General features: G+C 36.4%; 1 protein-coding gene across 2 annotated transcripts in view; it reads left to right on the forward strand.

Moving 5' to 3' along the window:
- Nucleotides 1-906: 906 nt before the first annotated feature.
- The window catches only part of GABRA2 (gamma-aminobutyric acid type A receptor subunit alpha2), a gene marked incomplete at both ends in the record, with an annotated part of 117,781 nt that continues 97,751 nt past the window's right edge, over nucleotides 907-20,936 (forward strand). The window contains 2 exons of one of the 2 annotated variants that reach the window (XM_081236204.1): nucleotides 907-998; nucleotides 3,523-3,638. In XM_081236204.1, coding sequence (XP_081092330.1) covers nucleotides 907-998; nucleotides 3,523-3,638 — 208 coding nt within the window. The remainder of the gene's footprint in view (nucleotides 999-3,522; nucleotides 3,639-20,936) is intronic. The other variant, XM_081236203.1, reaches the window with a different exon arrangement.

Genomic DNA, 20,936 nt, shown 5'->3' on the forward strand with positions numbered 1-20,936 from the left:
TGGCTCATCTCCCCCCCATTCACTCTCCGATGCTCCCTGGAAACCGAAGCGGCTCAGGTCGCCCCCTCCTCCCCAGCATGTTTAAAAAATAATTTCGATACTCCTCACCAGAAGCCTATTTGCAACTACAATAAGATCCGAGACGCCCGCCCGGCAGCACATTAGCCTGGCTCTTTTATAGTCTTTTAACTTTGCACGCTGTGATCGCCGCTGCCTGCCTGCCTCCGCTGGATCCCGGAGCCTCACGCTCCGGCTCGGATTGCGGTCCTCGGCTCCGGAACAGCTGTCAAACGCGTTGTTTCGCAGCAGTTAATCCGAACCCGGCTGCCTCCAAGACGTGGTCTTGGGCAACTGTGGATGGGCAGGGAGGGAGGTGATTTTATTTTATTTTAAAAAGAGTGAAGTAGTGAAGACGTGAGGACTGCAGTTCATTGTAATGAAAGAAGAATAATCGAAAAAAGTGGGCTGGCTGCCCCTTGCTTTTCCCGCTGTGGTCGCGGAGGCGGTCTTGGTTGAGGGGATGTGGCACGAAATACCCGTTTCTCCTCCCCTTTTTCACTCTCCCCTCCAACCCATTCTTTTCTCTAGCTCAAATGTCAGTGCAGGGTCCCGTGTGTTCTTAATACGTGTGTGTGTCCACCAAACAGTGTTTGCTGACGATGTGGCTGAGGGAAGTTCCTGGCAGAGCAAAGTCTGATTATTTGGTCATCATTCTGTTAAGAGAAAAAAAAAAAAAAAAAAAAGAAGAAAAGAAAAAAAACCCTCCTCCGGTCATCACACCCTACACACACTCCACTGGAATAATCTCTATATCTTTAACTCCAATTCCCAGTTGAAATGACATTCTTTTGGGCTATTTGGATGGTGGGACTGAATGTAATTTTAAGTGTATTTTGTTTTTCTTCCATGACTTTACAAAGAGTGGTGATGAAGATGAAACTGAACATCTGCAACATGCAGTTGCTGCTTCTTGTTTTCTTGGTGTGGGACCCAGCCAGGTGAGACAATTATTTACTGTATTTGCCATTTTAAATTCAGGGTAAAGGTGTGTTTCTTGAATATTATCAATGCAAAGGTGGCTTTTCAGAAGCTGAAATATTTTGAAGGATCATTTCTAATGAAAAAATATTGTACCAAGAAACAGAACTATTAAGTGACAGAGACTATTAAAAGTTCACTGATTCTTGTTTTTAGCGATAAAATACAAAAGTGAATACAAACATTTTCTAAAAAAATAAATCACAGAAGAAAAGAGTGCCCTTTGGATGGCATATTTTTGCAAGGAATTGAAGTGGTTGTTATATGCAATTATAATAACACCGAAGTTCAGTAAAGAAACCATCAGTTTTCCTTTAAGCCAAACAGAAAAGCATAAGCTAAAATGATTTGAGTGTTAATTTTTTTCTTTTTTCTTTTTCGTTCTGTCTTTCTTTTCTTTTGGTCTTGGCTCTTTCAGTCAACATAGAAAACCTAAATGATGTGTGGATCTGAAACCTCTAGGTGGAGGTACTATACAACTTCACAATCACAAACAAATAAAACAAAAGCTTGATTTATTAATCAATTATTGGTTAAGAAATTTTTACTTCTAAAATGGTACTGTCATAAAAAGTACTTACTTTGAAAATGTAACAAATTCTGTTTTGCCTGTATTCTACAAATATCAAATTTAATTTCTGTTGTTTTCAATAGCATCATCTTAATTGTAGTCTTTTCTGATTTTTTTTATCATCAATGGGCAGCTTTTATTAATTGCCTAAATTTAGGGTATGGTTTTCTAAATGCCAGAGAACTTAAAATATGATTCATAATAATGTCCATGTAACGATTCCTTTAAAAAAATTAGTGTTTATGATTTTATGATACCTTTATTTCCCTTTAAAATTTTCATTTTCCTGTCTCAGTAATTGTCAAAGTTTGAAAATACTTTCTAGAATTGAGATGAAATCTCTTTATGAAGTCTTATTTTTAATTGGAAAATAGCTCCTCATTTAATATCTTAATATTGAGTTTACAAAGAAAATGTGATATGTGATTAAAAAACCCTTTCCAGTGAAAATCTCTAAGTGGAACTTGATGACCATCTTAGTGATTGGTTTTAAAGTTAGCTTAAGGCAACATGAAAACTTTTGAGGCTTGAGGTATGAACTAATTTGCTTACATAATTTTTAAAATGTTTAGCTTTATATCAATATTTTAATATATTCTCTTCTCCCAAGAGGATATTTGTTTGAAGTTGGTTACTGATTTTTTGATGTATTATGACTATTTTTAGCTACTAGCTGTGTAATCATTTAAATGCAAATGAATTCTGTCAATGATATTTCACACAATACACCTTGATCGGAATGCAATTACATATAATCTTTGATTTTAGAGGAGTGAACAAACTGTGGTCCATTAATAATCATTGAAAATCCTCAGTACTTAACCATATTTTCTTCTACTAGTTTTCTGTTCTATATTTGACCAGTAATGCTCATGCCAGTATTTTATTCTATTATATAAATGATTCTTTTTCTGGACCAGTAATTTAAATCTCTGAATCATTCTGGGGAAAAAAAATGGCAGTGAAAAGGGACATTCTGTTTTATACATCCAGTTGCTTCTGCACCAAATTGCTGGATGTCACAAAACCAGGTGTCTGGCTTTCTGATGGAGAAATAATGGAGAAAATCACTCACTGTTTCTATCCCTCTTCTGGTGATATTTTAAGACCACTTATTCTTTCCGCAAACTTATCACACACACACACACACACACACACACACACACACAAGGTACCTGGGCATTTTAATCTTTGGATGACCTCTATTGCTCTCCTCAGAGACCAGTCAGGAGGGGTACTCTTCCAAGGCTCTCTGCAGCTGTGTGTGTGCTGCTGATGTTTTCAGAGCCTACCTCCACCTCCTGACTTCAGTGGAGTCTGGAAAACAGCCAGCGGAGTTTCCCTGATGTCTATATTGCACTTGGCCATTGGGTGGAGGTATACCCAAAGTTAGAAAATCATCTTAGCTTAAAAGAGAAAAAGACATAAAAAGAAAAGACATTTCTGAGAAAGATGGAAAAATTCTGTGCCTCCAAGGAGGCAATTTATTTTCCAATTAATATTCAAATCACTGAAGAATTCTTTCAGTAGTCTCTTTGTTTTTTGTACCTTTCCAAATGCAGAACAACATTACTAATAGTATCTGCATGTGATAATCTACCATCATAATATATTCTAGGGAGTGGATTTTAGAAAAATTGAATAGGTCACACAAAATGCGAAGTGATAGAAATCTGAAATAATTTTGGCATCAAACTTTCTGATAAGCTAGTATTTATTATCTATTTCCAACAGCATGTTTACCTTCCCCATAGACATACTGGCATTTAAAGAAGTGGAAAAAAAAAAAGAAGGAAAACGGGTGACACTAATAGCTCAGGGAGCCTTAAAATTCAAATCAAGGAGGAAGAGCATGTTGGCACTTGCAAAACACACGTATGTATATATATCAGCTTGTAAAATTATCTGTTTAGGTTGGTGCTGGCTAACATCCAAGAAGATGAGGCTAAAAATAACATTACCATCTTTACAAGAATTCTAGACAGACTTCTGGATGGTTACGATAATCGGCTTAGACCAGGACTTGGAGGTAAAAATAGTTTTCCTTTTCTTAAATGCTCACAAAATAATGCCTTTAAAATTTAAGGGTAATATTTATATTTTAATTCATTTTATACATGAATGCATTGTCACATATTAAAAAACATAGGTAATAGAAAATAAGGTATATGAAATAAACATTATCTCTGATTCCTTTTATACAGACATAATGTATTTAACATACCTTTTATAGACTACCTGAAGTCATATAGAGCCCAGACTTTGTGCATGAATAGTTTTTAAATTAGTTTATTTATAATGGCTAAGTTTTTCAAACTTAGACTATGTGAAAGCGTGACATTATTGGGCAGATATGCTTGTAGAGTAGCTTTCGTTTCCTTCACTGAATTTTGCAGATGCTTATTTTCACACTAGTACAGATGTATAGAAATGAGAAACATAAAAATATAAAAGAGTATCTAGGTTGAATTTTAGCAACCAGATAAATTTTAGCAATCATCACAGGATTCTGTGATGATATTTCTTTACACGTGCATGTGACGTTTCTAAAACACAGCACCGGTTTGGCATTCTTGAAACTTACAAAGACATTTTGGATATACTTTAGCTGTAGGCCTAATTTATTGGCCTGTGGCACAGTTTGCTTTCAAATTTAAACATTCATTCTCAACTCAGAAAAACAAATCTATTTTTATCCATAAAAATAATGGAAACTAGGCTTGGTTAATATGTTAAATTTTAATTATCCTTTAGCATAGATGGGTGGTACTAAGGAGATTAGGTATAAGTAGGGTAGGTGTGTAATTCCTGAAAGGATTCTGAGCCAAAATATTGTTACTCATTAATTCTGACATGAGATATATATATATATATATATATATATATATATATATATATATATATATATATATATATATATCTGCACGCACACATTTATCAAATGTATGTTATACTTAGTAGGATGTTCAGTTTAATAACTAATTCAAAGTTAAGACGAATTAGTTGAATGCTTGGTACTGACTGAAGGTTTATATAGTTAGCCTGATTATTACCAGGTTGGCAACTTTGCAATATTAAAATGCTTGAAAAGATGTGTAGTGACTAAACGCCTGGATGTTTATGTCAATACTCTCTTTGAAAAATGTAGATGGTTGTTAATTCTATACATATTTGGCAATTGTATGGTTTGCATTGCCCAGTAGTCAGAAAAGGTTGGAAAAGACCTAAGTTTTTTTAAAATAATATGCCATTTAATTGGTAGTGGTTTTGGACTTGAATCCTGAGTGGTACCTTGCATTTCAAGAGAGAAGTGATGGGGAAGAATAATGTTTAGAAGTATGATACATTGTATCTCTCAGAGATAATTCAATTGTTTAATATACACAGTCTACTAAAAGAAAAAACTCTCAAGTTTATGAGTCTGTTTCCATTTTGTAAATAAGTTCTTTACTCCAATATAAAATAAAAAGTTAAAAGAAAAGTTAAAATAAGGAAAAACTAAAGGAAAAGAATATTTTCTTAGTAATTAACATTTCTAATGACCATGAATAGAAGGCATTACTGTCCATGTTAGCATATATAGCAAGGAACTAATGTCAAACTCATACAACAGAAGTATGCCTAGCATGAGGCTGTCATAATTCATGATGGTGATTTGAGAGGTAGATTTCACTAAGGCAGATATTTTCCCAAGGCTTAGATTTTATTATTTTTTAATAAATCATGTGCTGTCAAAAAGACTTAAGATATTTAAGCTAGATCTTGGATTTTGTCTATGAGATTTTAGGAGAAATGTTTACACTGTGGGTGTATAGTTGGGACGTAAAAACTACCTGTTAAAGGACATGGATATTGCCATTTATCTCTTCATATTTCTTTTTAAATATCTCTTTCATTCTTTTTACTTTGGTCATCAGCATTCAAATATAGATCCTTGTCACTCATTCTGTAGGTTAATGCAATAGACAAAGTGGCTCTTCTTGTCTAGTGTCTTCCTTCCCCAATCCTTCTCTGAGAGTGGACATGTGCTAATATTTCACAGTCAGATTAGTCTTCTTTTAGTCAATACTTTTCATATATTACTCTCTTGTCTTGATCAAATACCTTTGATAGCTCCCCATTGCTTTCTGTAGATGGTGATGAGGGAGTAGTGGAAGGAATATAGGCCTTGCATGCAGATGGATCTAGATTAGAATTTCTGTTCCATCTACACATCCAAAACTGTGCCTTGGCCAGGGAATCTCTGTTTCCTTTCATTTAAAATGGTCATGATGGGGATTCCCTTGTGTGTTATTTGTTGCTTTTTCCTTGTTTCTTTTAATATTTTTTCTTTGTATTTAAATTTTCTTAGTTCAGTTAATATGTGTCTCAGCATGTTTCTCCTTGGGTTTATCCTGTATGGGACTCTTGTGCTTCCTGGACTTGGGTGACTATTTCCTTTCCCATGTAGGAGGGTACAAATGAACTCATCTACAAAACAGAAATAGAGTTACAGATGTAGAAAATAAACTTAAGGTTACCAGGGGGTAAAGGAAGGATAAATTGGAAGATTGGGATTGACATATACACACTACCATATATAAAATAGATAACTAACAAGGACCTACTGTATAGCACAGGGAATTCTACTCAGTACTCTCTAATGGTCTATATGGGAAAAGACTCTAAAAAAGAGTGGATATACATATATGTATAACAGATTCACTTTGCTGTACACCTGAAACTAACACAACATTGTAAATCAACTATACCCCCCCAAAATTAAAAAAAATAAATTAATTAAATGGCCATGATGTATTTCTACTTTATAGTGTTGTTGAGAGGATTACATAAACTACAGTGTGCACACAGCATACTAGCAGTTAAACATAATCAATTCCTTCCCTCCTCCCATAGGGTCCAAACATGATAATCAAGGTTTTTACAATTGACTTCTCTGGCTTAATTTTTACTTTGCCCCCCATCTATCCTGTACTTCAAACACATCTATTCATTTTCTCTTGATAATCCATTCACATCTGCTCCCTTAGCCTTTGAGGGGAAAATATTCCCCTCTCACTGGAATTATTCTTCCTCATTCTCTCTTTTCCTGTGAAGACCACCTCAATGTGGGTCCTTTTCAATAATAACCTTTCTTAACTGAATTGAAGCACCCAGATTCAGTTTTCCCTCTGTTGAATTTCTTTAGCCGTTGTTGGCATTGTATCTTGTTTTGTACATATTATGTGCTATCTTGGATTATTTATTACCTTTTTATGTGTCTCTTGTTACCTTAACAAGATCGTAAACTTATTGAGGCAAGGTATTGTATCATAAATCCTCTGTACTCTCACTAACTAAATATTGATTTGCATATGGTGACCATAAAAAATTTATTGAATACTTGATTAACTTTTCTATGACCAGTTAATCATCTGGAAAATGGAGCTACTCACATCTGGCTGACCTTTTAGTTGGGAATGTTGAGGTGATACTTTGTGCATCCTGCTGCAGGAAGGTGGTGTGGCTGAGTGAAGAGAACCTAACTTTAGACTGTGGTGATTTAGGTAAAATTCTAGATGGGATACTGAGCAGTCTTGTGACCTTTCAGTACTTTACCTCACTGGGGCTACATCTGTCATCTGTAAAATGGGATTACTATTACTATTCTTAGGGTTTTTGATGAATATTAAATACAGTGATATATGCAAAAGATTTAACGCAGTGACTGGCATATAGTAGAGAATTAATACATACCAATAACTAGAAGAGTTTGAAAACCTTTGTAAATACACTGTTGTAAATTTCAGTTATTATTACGGTTTCTTCTCTGTCCAAAATTCTCAGCCTGAATGTTCATATGTCATTTCAAATAGAAAGTTCAGGGAAATTATTTGTATCATTATGCCCCAGAAATTAATAATAAGGGGAAAAATGGGTTTGATTCTATTTAATATATCAAACTGAACGTCTCTATTGATGGATAATCTGAATAATTAATCTCAATTAATATTACTTCTCCTTTGTAACCTTAGTATAAATGAGTACATAGGAGAGAGCAATCAGTTTTGTATTAAGAGTTAGAAAAGTTATTCTTTTCACCTGGCTCTTCAACTTACTAGCTCTTATCCCAGACAAGTTACTTAGACGTTCTGAGCCTTGATATCTTCTTAGGGAAAATGGGAATATTAGCATTTTATTCTGAGAGGAGGAGGATAAATTGGGACTTCTATACATGAAAAGGATTGTACAATAGGTCGAATGATAAAATTTTAAGGTATTTAATAATTAATTATGGGTTTTCTTTTTTTTCTTCCAGTTTTATTAAGGTATAATTGACATATAGCACTGTAAAGACTTAAGGTGTACAGAACTATGGGTCCTCTTTAAACTGAGGCCCTGATCACACTACTCAACTGCTCAAAATCCTGCAATGTTTTCTACTTCAGTCAGAATAAAACACAGATTTCTTTCGATGGTCTCCAAAGTCCTGCATAATCTGTTTTCCTATTCTTCTTTGGCCTCACCTCACACAACTCTCCTTCTTGTTAAGACTGCTGCAGTCACATTGGCTTCTTTTCTGTTCCATGAAGACACCACGATACACACACACTCCTTGGAGCCTTTCCCCAGCTGTTCCCTCTTCCCTGGATACCCATTGAGCTCACCTTCTCAATGAGGCCTACCCTGACCAATGCAATAAATACTATGTGTTCATCCTTTAGTAAAACTGCTCCTTCTTATGCCTTTTTTTCTGTTTTTACTTAGCACTTACTATTTTTTAATATACAAGATAATTTTTAAATCATTAGGTCAATTGTTTACTTTTGTCTCTTTTGCTAGAATGCAGGCTAATTGAGGTTAGGGATTTTTGCCTGTTTTGTTGTCTGGTTCTCAAGCATCTAGAACAGTGCCTGGCACATAGTAAGCATGGAATTAAATATTTCTTGAATGAATTTGATTTTATTCATTTATTTTATTTTATGTTATTTAGTATGGTCCCATGAAAAGAATTGACTATAGAACTTACCTTATCCTTAAAATCATCAGAGCAATTATCATTTAATTACTGTACTGGCCTTTCACTGTTAGCACCAGCATATTAGGCTGACTTCTTGGTGAATGGAAAAAATCACTACAATTATTCCAACTCCTGGCTTATGTTAGATGTGATTCTGTCTTGAACTAACTGTGTGATTTGGGGCGATTCATTTATCCCATCTGTGACATCATTTACTTACCTGTGAAACTGGAGGGGAGGTTCTACTTACCCTGTCTGTCTCACAATAATATGGTGTGGTTCAAGTAAATAAGAAAGCATAATGTGGCATGCATTGATAGGTATTAGGATCATTAGGAATAGCAGAGGAGAGTTCTTCAAGGAGAACATCATCTTAGAACGTAGTATCCCTGAAAACATGCCAAGAAAATACTGGTAGGTCTTGTGCATTTGGTTGGCTTAGTCCTTTATAAGTCTGGAAATGTATCTACCAAGACCATATGTTCAGCTTAACTAGAACTTATAACTGAATCAATTTTTCCTTTAGTCTTCCTTTTAGTCATTGGAGCTAACAACTCAGGTACCACCTATGGATTTTGATGTTCCATAAGAGGCTTTCAAATTGTTAACTGAATAAAAGGAGCAACATTTGTGTTTCGGACTGTGTTTAGAGGGTCGTTGAAAAAATGGCAAGTGTAGACAGGCCTCGTATATTTATAACAGCTAACATTCACAGTGCTCAACAATGACAACTATTAGAAATGACAAGGCTTGGTATCTACATTATAGAGTCAGTCTGGAAGATCTAGATAGAGTACTGTGCTTAACTGTATTTTGAAAAGCTGTTTCAAGGAGCTTGTCTAGATAGAATTGGTACATAGTGCTCTTGTTTTGTCCTCTAAAACCTGAAGCAGCTTTATGCTGAAAGCCATGAAAAACATGATGTCAGATTATAGACTTAGGGTCTGAGGGTCAGTTTCCAACTTCATTCTTGGATATTTTTCCTCAGGCTGTAGAGAGATGGGTGATAACATGTTTCTATGAATTTTACTACTCTCAAGTTTATAAAAATAAAATATAGGATATTTGGTGGGCAAAAATTAGTACAAAAAATCTGGTCTCTCCCAGAACCTAAGAGGGAGTCTGACCTCAAAATAGCATCGTATTATTTTATAAAGAAGTGGTTAAGATCAATGCCTCTGAATACCAACATCTTTGAATTTGAATTCTGTTTCCATACTATATGAACTATAAACTTTTCACTCAACGTCTCCTTGCTTTGGTTTCTTTATTTGTAAAATGGGGGCTAAAAGCATGTGACTTATTGGTTTGTTAAGTATTTAATTTAAAAAAAATTTGGGGGGTTTCCGTGGTGGCGCAGTGGTTGAGAGTCCGCCTGCCGATGCAGGGGACACGGGTTCATGCCCCGGTCCGGGAAGATCTCACATGCCACGGAGCAGCTGGGCCTGTGAGCCATGGCCTCTGAGCCTGCGCGTCCGGAGCCTGTGCTCCGCAACGGGAGAGGCCACAACAGTAAGAGGCCCGCGTATCGCCAAAAAAAAAAAAAAAAAAAAAAAAAAAAAAAAAAAAAAAAATTGGAGCGTCCGGCAAACAGAGTAGGAACACAATACTTGTAGATATTATTGCTGTTATTGTTGATTCTACTACTACTTCTACTATGAATGCAACAGAGTCCATCACTCAATGTTTTCTTTAATTTGTAAAAGCTGTGACTTCTTAAAAAGGATAAATGTGTGGCACAGAGAAAAGATATATTTGTATGTTTCTCATGCTATTAGTTTCATTTTGTAGCACACTTTTGTATATGTACAGAATCTCTGGAAACAAAACCAATCACAAAAGAAATATGTCAGATTATTGTAACATATAACAATTGGGCATCATCAGTTCATGATACTCAATTTGCCTATAAGAACAAAATCATATTTACAGAATGAAAACCTCACTATGAGATGCAGATGATGATTTTAGGGACATGAAACTTAGTGTGTCCATCATCCTAGCCTGGGATGTGCCAGGAACTTGAATGGCACGAGCTCTGGGTCTTGCAGCTACCGGGTGCGTGCCTGATGCTTGACAGCACCTTATGAGGTAAAGGGTGGTAGAGGCATCAGGAAGGAGATAACACACCAAGAATGATCTGAAATCTCTATACGGAATTGAAAGGGGCAGGGGACAAGTGGGTTGTGCGCTGGGCAGAAAGGAAGCAGCTGAGCCCTTAAGAAGTTCTTGTCTCAGGTGGAGGCGGAGTAAACTTCAGGTACTGGTCCTCCTCTTAACAGCTCTGATGCTCGGCATTCTCCTCACTCAGCAGCTGTGATTGGGGCTGATGCTCCTGAAGAGGCAGGAGGCAGCAGAGAATCTAGTCTCCCTTCCCTCCTGACTAGGTTTTCTGAGGTCCCCCAGTGTGCCTGGAGTGGAATAGCCTTCTTAGGCATGAGAAGATTGCAGAGCCTTTTTCACTCTCTGCCACCAAATCTTCTCCACCTACTTGCATTTGCGAAAAGGTCACAGGAAACACCGAGTTTGATTATTTCATGAGCGAGAAAATAAAAATAAATTGGGATGACTTCACAGAAGTGTGTAAATAGCTTTGGGTAAATATGTAAATAATGGATATCAAGTTTTTTTATTTCCTCTTTATTGAAAATTATTTTGTGGGAGGCATGAAACAGAACGCAGAAAGGTACTAGGTGCCTGAAGTGGGTTGCTGTTTGGGAGGCTGGAAACTCTGGACATGGGCTTCCTTCACAGTACGGGCTTTCTCACAGTGCATGCTAGCTAAAATGAGAAACACAGTAATGTTATGTGCAGACTTTTGGATTCTTTTTAGTATTACAAGCTGACTAAGAAACATCTTAGCGTTTCTGTACACCCTCACTCTAAAGCTGTGTGTTGCTTGCCTACCCTCTTAGGGAATGGTGCTAAGACAGGCTTCTTCAGAAATGGTTAGAGTGAGGTTTTGCAGAACTCTTTCTCAGTTTGATGTTTTAACTATATATATATCTTGTGATTATTTTATAGGAAAGGTAGACTGAGTGCATACATGGCAGCAATGGGTTGCATTAAATTCTTTCTAACTTTCTTCCCAAACAGCATCTCCTGCAAAATTCAAGGGAGCATCACTGAACTGAGTGACCCAGAGAATACTATCCATGTTTCAGTGAACTAACGCTAAGGCTTTTTTTTTTCACTTTAAAACAATTTTGGTTAATAGCAGCTTCTTCTCTCAACCATTGCTGCTAGAGAGGCATTGCCCTTAGTCATAATTTTGAGGGATTGTTATTTTTGCTCTTTTCAGGCACAAGCACACCCCACTCACTCTGTTGTTTTCTTGCCAGCTTTTAAGCTCAGGTGCAATCAACATTTTTCTTTTTTTCACTCCTTAATACACAGTGGATAAATTGGACCATAGGGATGACAGATCCATTTGTGTTAGTGTTAGTTTTTGATTGCTACAGCTCCAATCATATTGTAGAAATCTATATTGGTAGTGGAGATGGCCAAGTGAACAGCTAGGTCAGCCAGAAATTCATTACTTTTTGATGTGTTAACATGAAAAGAGTCAAATGAAGTTATTCTAGTAGTTTGTTCCCTAACACATGTGTATTGAAGGCTTATGATGTGCTAGACACTCTGCAGGATATAAAGATGTACAAGTTGTAGTGTTGGTCTCCAGGGGATGAAGCCCCTTGGAGGGTAGATAAGGTAGGTAGAGTGTGATTCTCAAAATGACTCAAAACAGTACAACACATGTTCCATTATAAGAACATGCTATTGAAATAAAGAAAAGAAATCACTTTTACTTGCATCATACAACTGGAGTTAGCCAATTTCTGTCTCTATAAGCCTAGTTCATTCATTCCATTGTTTCTTTCTAAGGGCCAAGGATTTGCTGGGTCCTGCTGTAAATGCTGCAAATACTATGCCGTACAGGACTGAGTCTTTGCAGAAATTCATGTCATATCATATTTTGGCTCTTTCTGCCTTTCAACTATCTTAACAGTGGTTTCTTCTTTCTCTCCTTAATTAAAAATATTGTATAATTATTGTATGTTTTTCTTTATTGAAGTGTAAATCTTTTCTCATAAAAAGAAGAGTGATTTCTGATATATTTACTGTCAGGCTGAGAATTGTGATATCTACAGAAGAGTATAACATCCAGAGGGCATGTCTTTCTGTGTCTGTAGCAGGGGTGTTGAGAGTATTTATGGTAACCGTGGCATTCCTAGAGGTTGAAAGGTAAGTGTTTATTCCAGTCAAAACTTCTGGATACTCCTCAGTTCTCTTTCTAAGGAAATCTTATTTTCTGCCTTATCTTAATTTGTTTTGAGCTACAGATGAGTTAAATAATAACTAGACATGAACTGTGAAATAAAAATATAAATGATATGAGTTGTAATATCATGAGGATTTAGTTTATTTCCATTGAGTTTTAATGTTTCTGACCCAACACAGAATTCTGAAAACTTGTTTCTAACTTGAAATACCCTCATTCCTAAAGGTTTAGATCTTCTCATTTAGGAGTAAGTTATCATTAGAATAAAATTAATGTTTAAATCTAAAGGGATTTCATATAGAAACTCATCAAATTAAGGATATCAACTTATAAGATACATATAGATCCCTTCAAATTCTCCATTGGGTTTTTGAATTTTAAGTAACTTACATTAAGGTAGATTTGATGTCTCTGTATGTTATTATTATACCTTTTAACAAATGAAAAAAACTGGCATATGGAAAAGTATGACTCCATCTCCATCTTAATTTAATATGAATTAAGTTATGTCAATTTTTATTTTTTTAAATTTTTGTTTGTTTTAATATTTAAAACATGCACATTAAGAACATAAAAAATGGTTTTACATAAAATTCAAAAATACAGTACTCTGTTATAAAAGCATTCTTTTTATAAATATCTTTGTTAAGATTCAGGATGGTAGCTCCTTTTTAGGGGAATAAATGCAAAATGTAGCACAAAGATTGTCCCAGTAGTATGTGTGGCATTATTCTTTCTGTATTAAAGTATTGCAGGATTCTTAGAAGACATGTTCAGTTGGAATATTACTAAGTTGATTTAAAACATAATAAAAGAAAAGGTAAGGTTTTCTTCTTCTGATAGAGTATCCAGAGGAAAAATCTGTCAAAAAGAAGATACTGCTATCTTCAGCTATTTTGTGGAGATGGTTAATAATTCATAAATTCTGTGAATATTTGAGGAATATCATATATTGAGTAATACAATTGGATCTTGTCTATTGAGTAGAGGAATAGAGTTATGCCACAAAGTTAAGGAAGGTTGAAGAGACGATAAAGATTATAAATGCCTCCTAAGAGCATTCCCAAACCCATTGTTCAGGTTATGTTTTGTAGTGGTACATAAATATTTTAGTAAGTACTGGGAAGGCATTTGACTTCCATTAAGAACGTAAAAGGATCAGCTGCTTTTAGAATGGTGTGTGTGTGTGTGTGTGCGTGTGTGTGTGTGTATGTGCATGTTAAAAACTTCCCTGGATGAAGAGAGCTCCAGACTTAAATTGGAGGAGTGGTTTGGCGGAGTAAGACAAACGTCATGGAATGTTTTAGAAAAAGATGAGAGGCTTCCATTTTACTCCTATTTACTCGTGAGAAGATTTTAGATTTTGAAGCAAAAATGATGAGTTGCTACTCATATATATAGGTTAGAGGGTCTACAGTTTTTCAATTATATGAATTTTTTGAAGCCTTTACAAGAGAAATAAGCAAATCAGCCATAGGCAGAGAATTAGGGTAAATGGAACAAATTCATTTTTGCTGCATGATTGCATAAACTCTGCAATTTCTCAAGAAAGGAAATAGTGAGCTAAAATGCTAGCCAGGTTTACAAGGAAGATTAAAGTTTTGGATACCAAGAGAGAGGAAGTCTTAATTAAAAGAAAATGGAATTGCATGGCTTGTGTTCAGGTCGGGTAGAGGGGAATATGGGAGGGTAGATTTAATTAGTTATCTAGGGCATGTGAGAGGATAATCATCAAAGCAAAAAATGTGAAGCTGATGACTGTGTTTTGGAGAATAGCAAAGGAATCATCCAACAGCTATTAGAGGAAGAGAAACTCTAGAGTCTTAAGAGAGTGAATGGGTGGGTTTAGGTGGTGAAAATGTTATAATGGAATGGGGGTGAGTGTCGAGCCTTTTTAAAGGGAGTTGCCATTAGAGCATTACTAAGAGAACAAAGTCCCTTGATAACTAAAAACTAAAACTGAGTATCCATTTCTCAGTCTGAGTAGCTTTTGCTTCATTAATGATTACAAAATTACAGGATCAAAAAGAACTAACAGGAAAGCTATACACTGAGCTGTATGATCAGTAGTGCTTATATTACAGTATGTTGCCATTTAAAATAGATTAAATATCAAAAATTGACTTGTTAAGGGCTTCCCTGGTGGCGCAGTGGTTGAGAGTCTGCCTGCCGATGCAGGGGACACGAATTCGTGCCCCGGTCCGGGAAGATCCCACATGCCGCGGAGCGGCTGGGCCCGTGAGCCATGGCCACTGAGCCTGCGCGTCCGGAGCCTGTGCTCCGCAACGGGAGAGTCCACAACAGTCAGAGGCCCATGTACCGAAAAAAAAAAAAAAAAATTGACTTGTTAAAACATATAAATATGAATAATAGTGTCTGAATTCTTAAAGGAGGACACCAGGCAGATGAAGTAGTGAGGAGAATATCTCTGTAGCAGAAGAAGTCCTTTCCACTCTCATTCTTTCAAGCTCCCCAGATAATCTGCAGAACTCCTGGAGGTGTTTTTGGCTGCCACCAAACTGATGATCTGACTCATAGCATTTAGCAGGGAGGGTCGTTGAGCATTTCCATTATTATCTGTGAAATACGGGGCTGATGAGGTGTCACGTGGGGCCCAGTTGCTGATTCAGGATGGAGATATTTATGTGTAGGTGGAGGTCTGCTTGTTACACGGATGTTGCCTGCCTTTGTCACTCTCCTTTAGCTGCTGCCACACCCAATTTAGTCTTTGTCATTTCTGGTGACAGCTTCTAATACAAGCATTTCACTTTCAGGCATCTGACTGCTACCATTTGTAGGGGCAGCTGCAATCTTTGCCACTGTTGCCGCCGCTTTGGAACAGCTAGGAGGTTAAGCAAAATCTATCAGCAGATAAGGAAAAGTGCTCAGGTTCATGTTTAAGTGAGTGGATATGAAGGTTAGTGGGGCGGAAAGTGACTCTTCATCAAATCCTTTCCCTTTAGGGAACTGTTTTGCAGCCTATCATTTCTGTAATTTCCCCCACCCGCTCAGAGAGGGTGATGTGACACTTTACATACTTCTGTCTGAAGAAGACATTAGCAGAGGATATCATAATCCCCAGTGGCTTTTTATAGTGCAAATTTAATGCCAGTTGGAACAAAGGAAACCTTGCTCCATAACATTGGAATAAAATAATCAAACCTTGATGAAAGAAGAATATCATGGTAGGTTTTTTTTTTAATTTTTAAAATTAATTTATTTATTTATTTATGGCTGTGTTGGATCTTCGTTTCTGTGCGAGGGCTTTCTCTATTTGTGGCAAGCGGGGCCCACTCTTCATCACGGTGCACGGGCCTCTCACTATCACAGGCCTCTCACTATTGTGGCCTCTCTTGTTGCGGAGCACAGGCTCCAGAAGCGCAGGCTCAGTAATTGTGGCTCACGGACCCAGTTGCTCCGCAGCATGTGGGATCTTCCCAGACTGGGGCTTGAAGCCATGTACCCTGCATTGGCAGGCAGATTCTCAACCACTGCGCCACCAGGGAAGCCCACTCATGGTAGTTTTTATCAGTTAAGGATGCGTTTGTCTGAAAGCAACAGAAAAATCTACCTGCAGTGACTTCAGTGGGGAATCAGTTTTTCTCACAAGAAGTTTAGAGGTAGGTGGCTCCTAGTACTGAGTTGTTAAGTGATGGCATCAAGAACTGAGACTTTTTTTTATTTTTCCACTTCCTCTTCCTTAGTGTGACTTCAGTCCTTTATGCTGTTACCTTCTGATCCCAAGATGGCTGCTGCAGCTCCAGCTATCATATCCATGGTTAAGGCTGGAATGAAATGAAGGGATGGTGCCAGTTCCATTAGTTCCCTTTATCAGAAAAATAATCCTTTCCAGCACTTGCAGCCGATTTCCATATTTATCTCATAGTTATTTCAAGCTAGGAGAGCATCTGGGAAAATGAGTGCCCTACCAGGGGTTGGGCACATTTCTGCCCTTATAAAACTGAGGATTTATTAGAAAGAAGGAAGATGTGTTGGCTATTCAGTAGGCTACTGGCAATGCCTGCCACATTTACTAATGTTAATAAAAGTTACTTAATCATTTTGTGCCTTAATTTTCTATTCTGTAAAATAGAAAATATTAATTCCAATGATGGGTCAATATACCTAAAGTACTCAAAACTTTAATTTGCATATGAATAACCTGGATGATGATTGTTAAAATGCAGATTTTGAGTCAATATATCTCTGTGGATCTCAAGATGTTGGGTTTCTAACAGGCCCTCAAGTGATGCCAATGTTGCTGGTCTTTGGGTCACATTTTTAGTAGCAAGAAAGTACTCAGCTAGGGCTGCCATGCTGTACAACCTCAGGGAGCATTCATACAGAATATAATGCAATGACAAGAAGAGGCTAAGTGTTCACATATTATTATTATTATTATCATACTGCCTCTGGTTTATGCTGATAATTAGGAATTCACAATTTATGTTTCTAAAGGTTGCAGTGATAAATCTTATTTTTATCAGAGTATAATCATAGATAAATTTATTGCTTATGATACACTTTTACAAAATTGCCAGTAAATACTAGATTGACCGTCAAAGTCTATGGTGTATGTTAAATACAATTTCTCTATCCAGCTATCAGTACACTCTAATTTTGTCACATTCTATATAAATAAGAACATATCCCTATCTCTATTTATATTTAAAAAATTAAAACTATGTTGTGATGAAGCCATGATGATATTTGAACTCTGCTTCAAAAGATTTGTTGGATATTACAGTTAGCTAGTTGTGCGAAAGAAAATATTGACATGAAGCTTGTGAATTAATCCAATATAAATAATTGATTATACAATTTGATTAATTGATTATAAAATTATAAAGTAATTGATTATTAAACTAATTTAATTCTGAATATTGTGTTGTGGTAAATAAAATTTTACCACGTATGTAATCTTGAGGGCAGAAAAATAATAGAGCTCTCTCTTTAAATTATTTTATGTTCTAGTTGCTCCAAAATTTTCTTTTTGGACAGATGAAAATTGCAATTTCCTTTTAAAAATATTATACATGGTTTGTATGAGAGTGCCTGACAGAGACCAGATTATAAACCCGGAGAATCCAAGTTCTTAAAGAACTGATTAAATTTTTATTTTAAAGACACGAGGAGGGGAAAGGGCCTTTACTTTGATCAGAAGAGGCTGTGAGGGCAAAGCAGTGTACCAGAGCATTAAAAAAAAAAATAGTTTATCTATGAAAAACCCCTTTATTTTTATAAAAGGCCAATTATTATCTCTGTGCCTCAGTTTCCAAAACATGAAGGTAAGGAGACTGTAGCAATGACTTGCAATACCCTTTCCATCTAAAATTTCTCCCATCCTTTTGTGACTTGTTTCAAGGCAAATAGAGTAGAAAATAAGGTTCTTGGAACAGAAATCTGAAGCCAATTTTTTCTTCATTGTAGAAAAATAGGCAGAGTATGGGCCTGAATACAAGCTAGCAGAATAAAGCTGCTAGGCCTCTATAAAGTATGAGCTAAGAGAATAAAGGCTGTTTGGCCTTCCAACTCCTAGCAATTAGGAGTTTGTACAAAACTAGGTACTCCTAGTGCACAAAAATGCCAATTAAGAGCTTCTCTTAAAGCCGAGCAAGGTTGATTAGGAAGTGGTTGGTACAAGTGAGGTAATGATAAATGTGCCAAATTATAATTGCCCGTGTTCTAGACATTGCTGGACACACTCTCTCTCTCTCTCTCTGTGATGTAAATGGCTACATCTATTCGAAGCTCACCCTCTTTGGCTTCTCTGCTCTGTTGGGTAACATAGATCTACCACCTCTTTCCTGATTCTTGGTCTCTCCACATTTCTTCATCTGTATCAGTCCTTGTTCCCTCTTTATTTTCTCTCTTCTTGAATATGGGTGCTCTCCAAGATTCTGTCCTTTTAACTCTTATTACTTTTCACTTTCATGATTTTCCCAGAAGAATTTCATTCAATTCCATAGCCTCAGATATTAACCTATATGTAGATTCTCTCTCATCCTGCTGCTGTTTTCTGATGTAAATTTGCTCGTTATTGCCCAGATGAACTCTCTTTATGGCCACGCACTGCTCTCAGGATCAAGTCCAGAGCATTTAACGTAGCAGACTTTACAGTCTCTGGCCTCTGTTCACTTTTCTGGCCTCATTGCTCACTATTTATCGTTATCTTGCATGAAGTGGCTTAGATTCACTGACCTTGTTTCAGTTTTTATTTTTTAATGCATTTGGCTTTCTCTAGCCTGTGGGCCTTTATACAGGCTGTTGAGTCTACTGGGAACACATTTGCCTTTCTTTAGGTTCCAGCTTAGACGTCGTACTTTCTAGTAACCTTACATGATTATCATCCCCTCACACACACATCTCTGTTCAACAAATCACCCATTACTATACTTGGAATAAAATTAACATACTTTCTTGTAACTCCCATTTTACTTACTGGCATCTAAGGTCTCCTAAGGTCAGAGATTTATGACTCCTTGTCTGTTGTTCTAGCCCCTGTTCTATGTGTAATGCTTCTAGAAGGTAGATAGTAATCATAATATTTGGTGAATAAATGAATAGACTACTGATGAGCTATGCCCTTCCATATATACATTTCTCAAACTTTTAGAAACTGAATTCATAATTTTGCTACCTGAAACTGCTTTTCTTCCTGTGGTTCTCTTGCATGGTTAATGGTAATCTACATTTGTCAAGCTACAAGAGCTAAAAATCCATCTGAGAATGAGTTTTCAAATTCTCTTTACTCTTTTCCAGTCTCCTGACTCCAATTCTGTGATCCTCAAATATACAGATATTAACCTGATTGTTTAACTTATTTTTGCTTTTAAATAAATAATTAGCTTAAAATATTTAAAAATTAGGACATTTCCAATAAAAGTGTGGATTTCTTTCTCTTTCAAAAATGGCAGATTTGGTGATCCTAGGCCAAAATTCCTGATGCCAGAAATTGAAATTGAAATTGAGTTGATGACAGCAATTGAAACTAAGTAATGGCTTTCCCTGTTACAGGAGGTGTGTCCTCCACCTTTAGCCAGAGATCTCATTCAGCTCATGTCACTCAGTTAAGTTACGTGCCTTGCAAGTAAATAATGTGCTGTCCCCCAAAACACTTGTGTATATAAATCTAGCCCTACCCTGTTCTCCATATTGCCAGATTTTTACTTTTTAACTAGATTTGGTTGTGTAATTCTTTTGCTCAATACTCTCCAATGGCTTTCTTTTTTTCCCACTTTCCAGAGCATAACCTCCAGTCTGTATAACATAGCTTCCAGAAACCAGAATAAGGGGACCCAAACCCTAATGCTTTTCTTGGGCAGGTCAGGTAAAAAATGGGTTGACATTATGACAACTGAAGAACTGGAGCAGGTACATTCCTTGTTTAAAGAGGGTTAAGTTTTATCTGATTATGGCTGTATAAGTGTTTGAGATTAGAGTTGCTAGATACTCCAATTATTTTTAACAAGTTGTTGGAAATATCAGTTTTCATGGGAAGTTTCTTAATTTTAAAGACCAACCAATTCTAATGCTAATCAAAATAAAATCTTGTGTAATGCAAACAACACACACCTGAGTATTATTAGTTTGCAGGCCCTAGTCCTAAACCAAGATTTCTCATGAAGGGTGTGAAGGAATCAGTTGGAGAATTTGTTAAATGCAAATTTAACACATTCTCAAAAATTCAGTCAGTTTTTGTTTGAGCCCAGAAATCTGCATTTCATCAAATGTTCTTGATTCTGATGCAGGCGGTCCCCGTGCTGGACTGCATTATCTATCTTTAAGTTTCTGGTTAAAAATGATGGTGTTTTCCTCTTTTCTCTCATAGGACTTTATTTGTAACCTTTTAATTAAAAAGGAAAAATAAATGTGTATAGTAAGATCAGTCTGTCACCAGATGAGTCTGGCTAGCATTTTCCTCAATAACTTCAAAGAGGAGCTTTTGTCCACTGTCCTGAGATGGCTGTCAATTTTATAGGGTCAGAGACCTACTTTTCTTTACTAAGGTATTAGTCTGAATTAACTGGCTTATGCTGCAGTAACAA

Source organism: Mesoplodon bidens (genome assembly GCF_964165515.1).
Source record: "Mesoplodon bidens genome assembly, chromosome: 1".
In the NCBI taxonomy this organism is placed as follows: Eukaryota; Metazoa; Chordata; class Mammalia; order Artiodactyla; family Ziphiidae; genus Mesoplodon; species Mesoplodon bidens.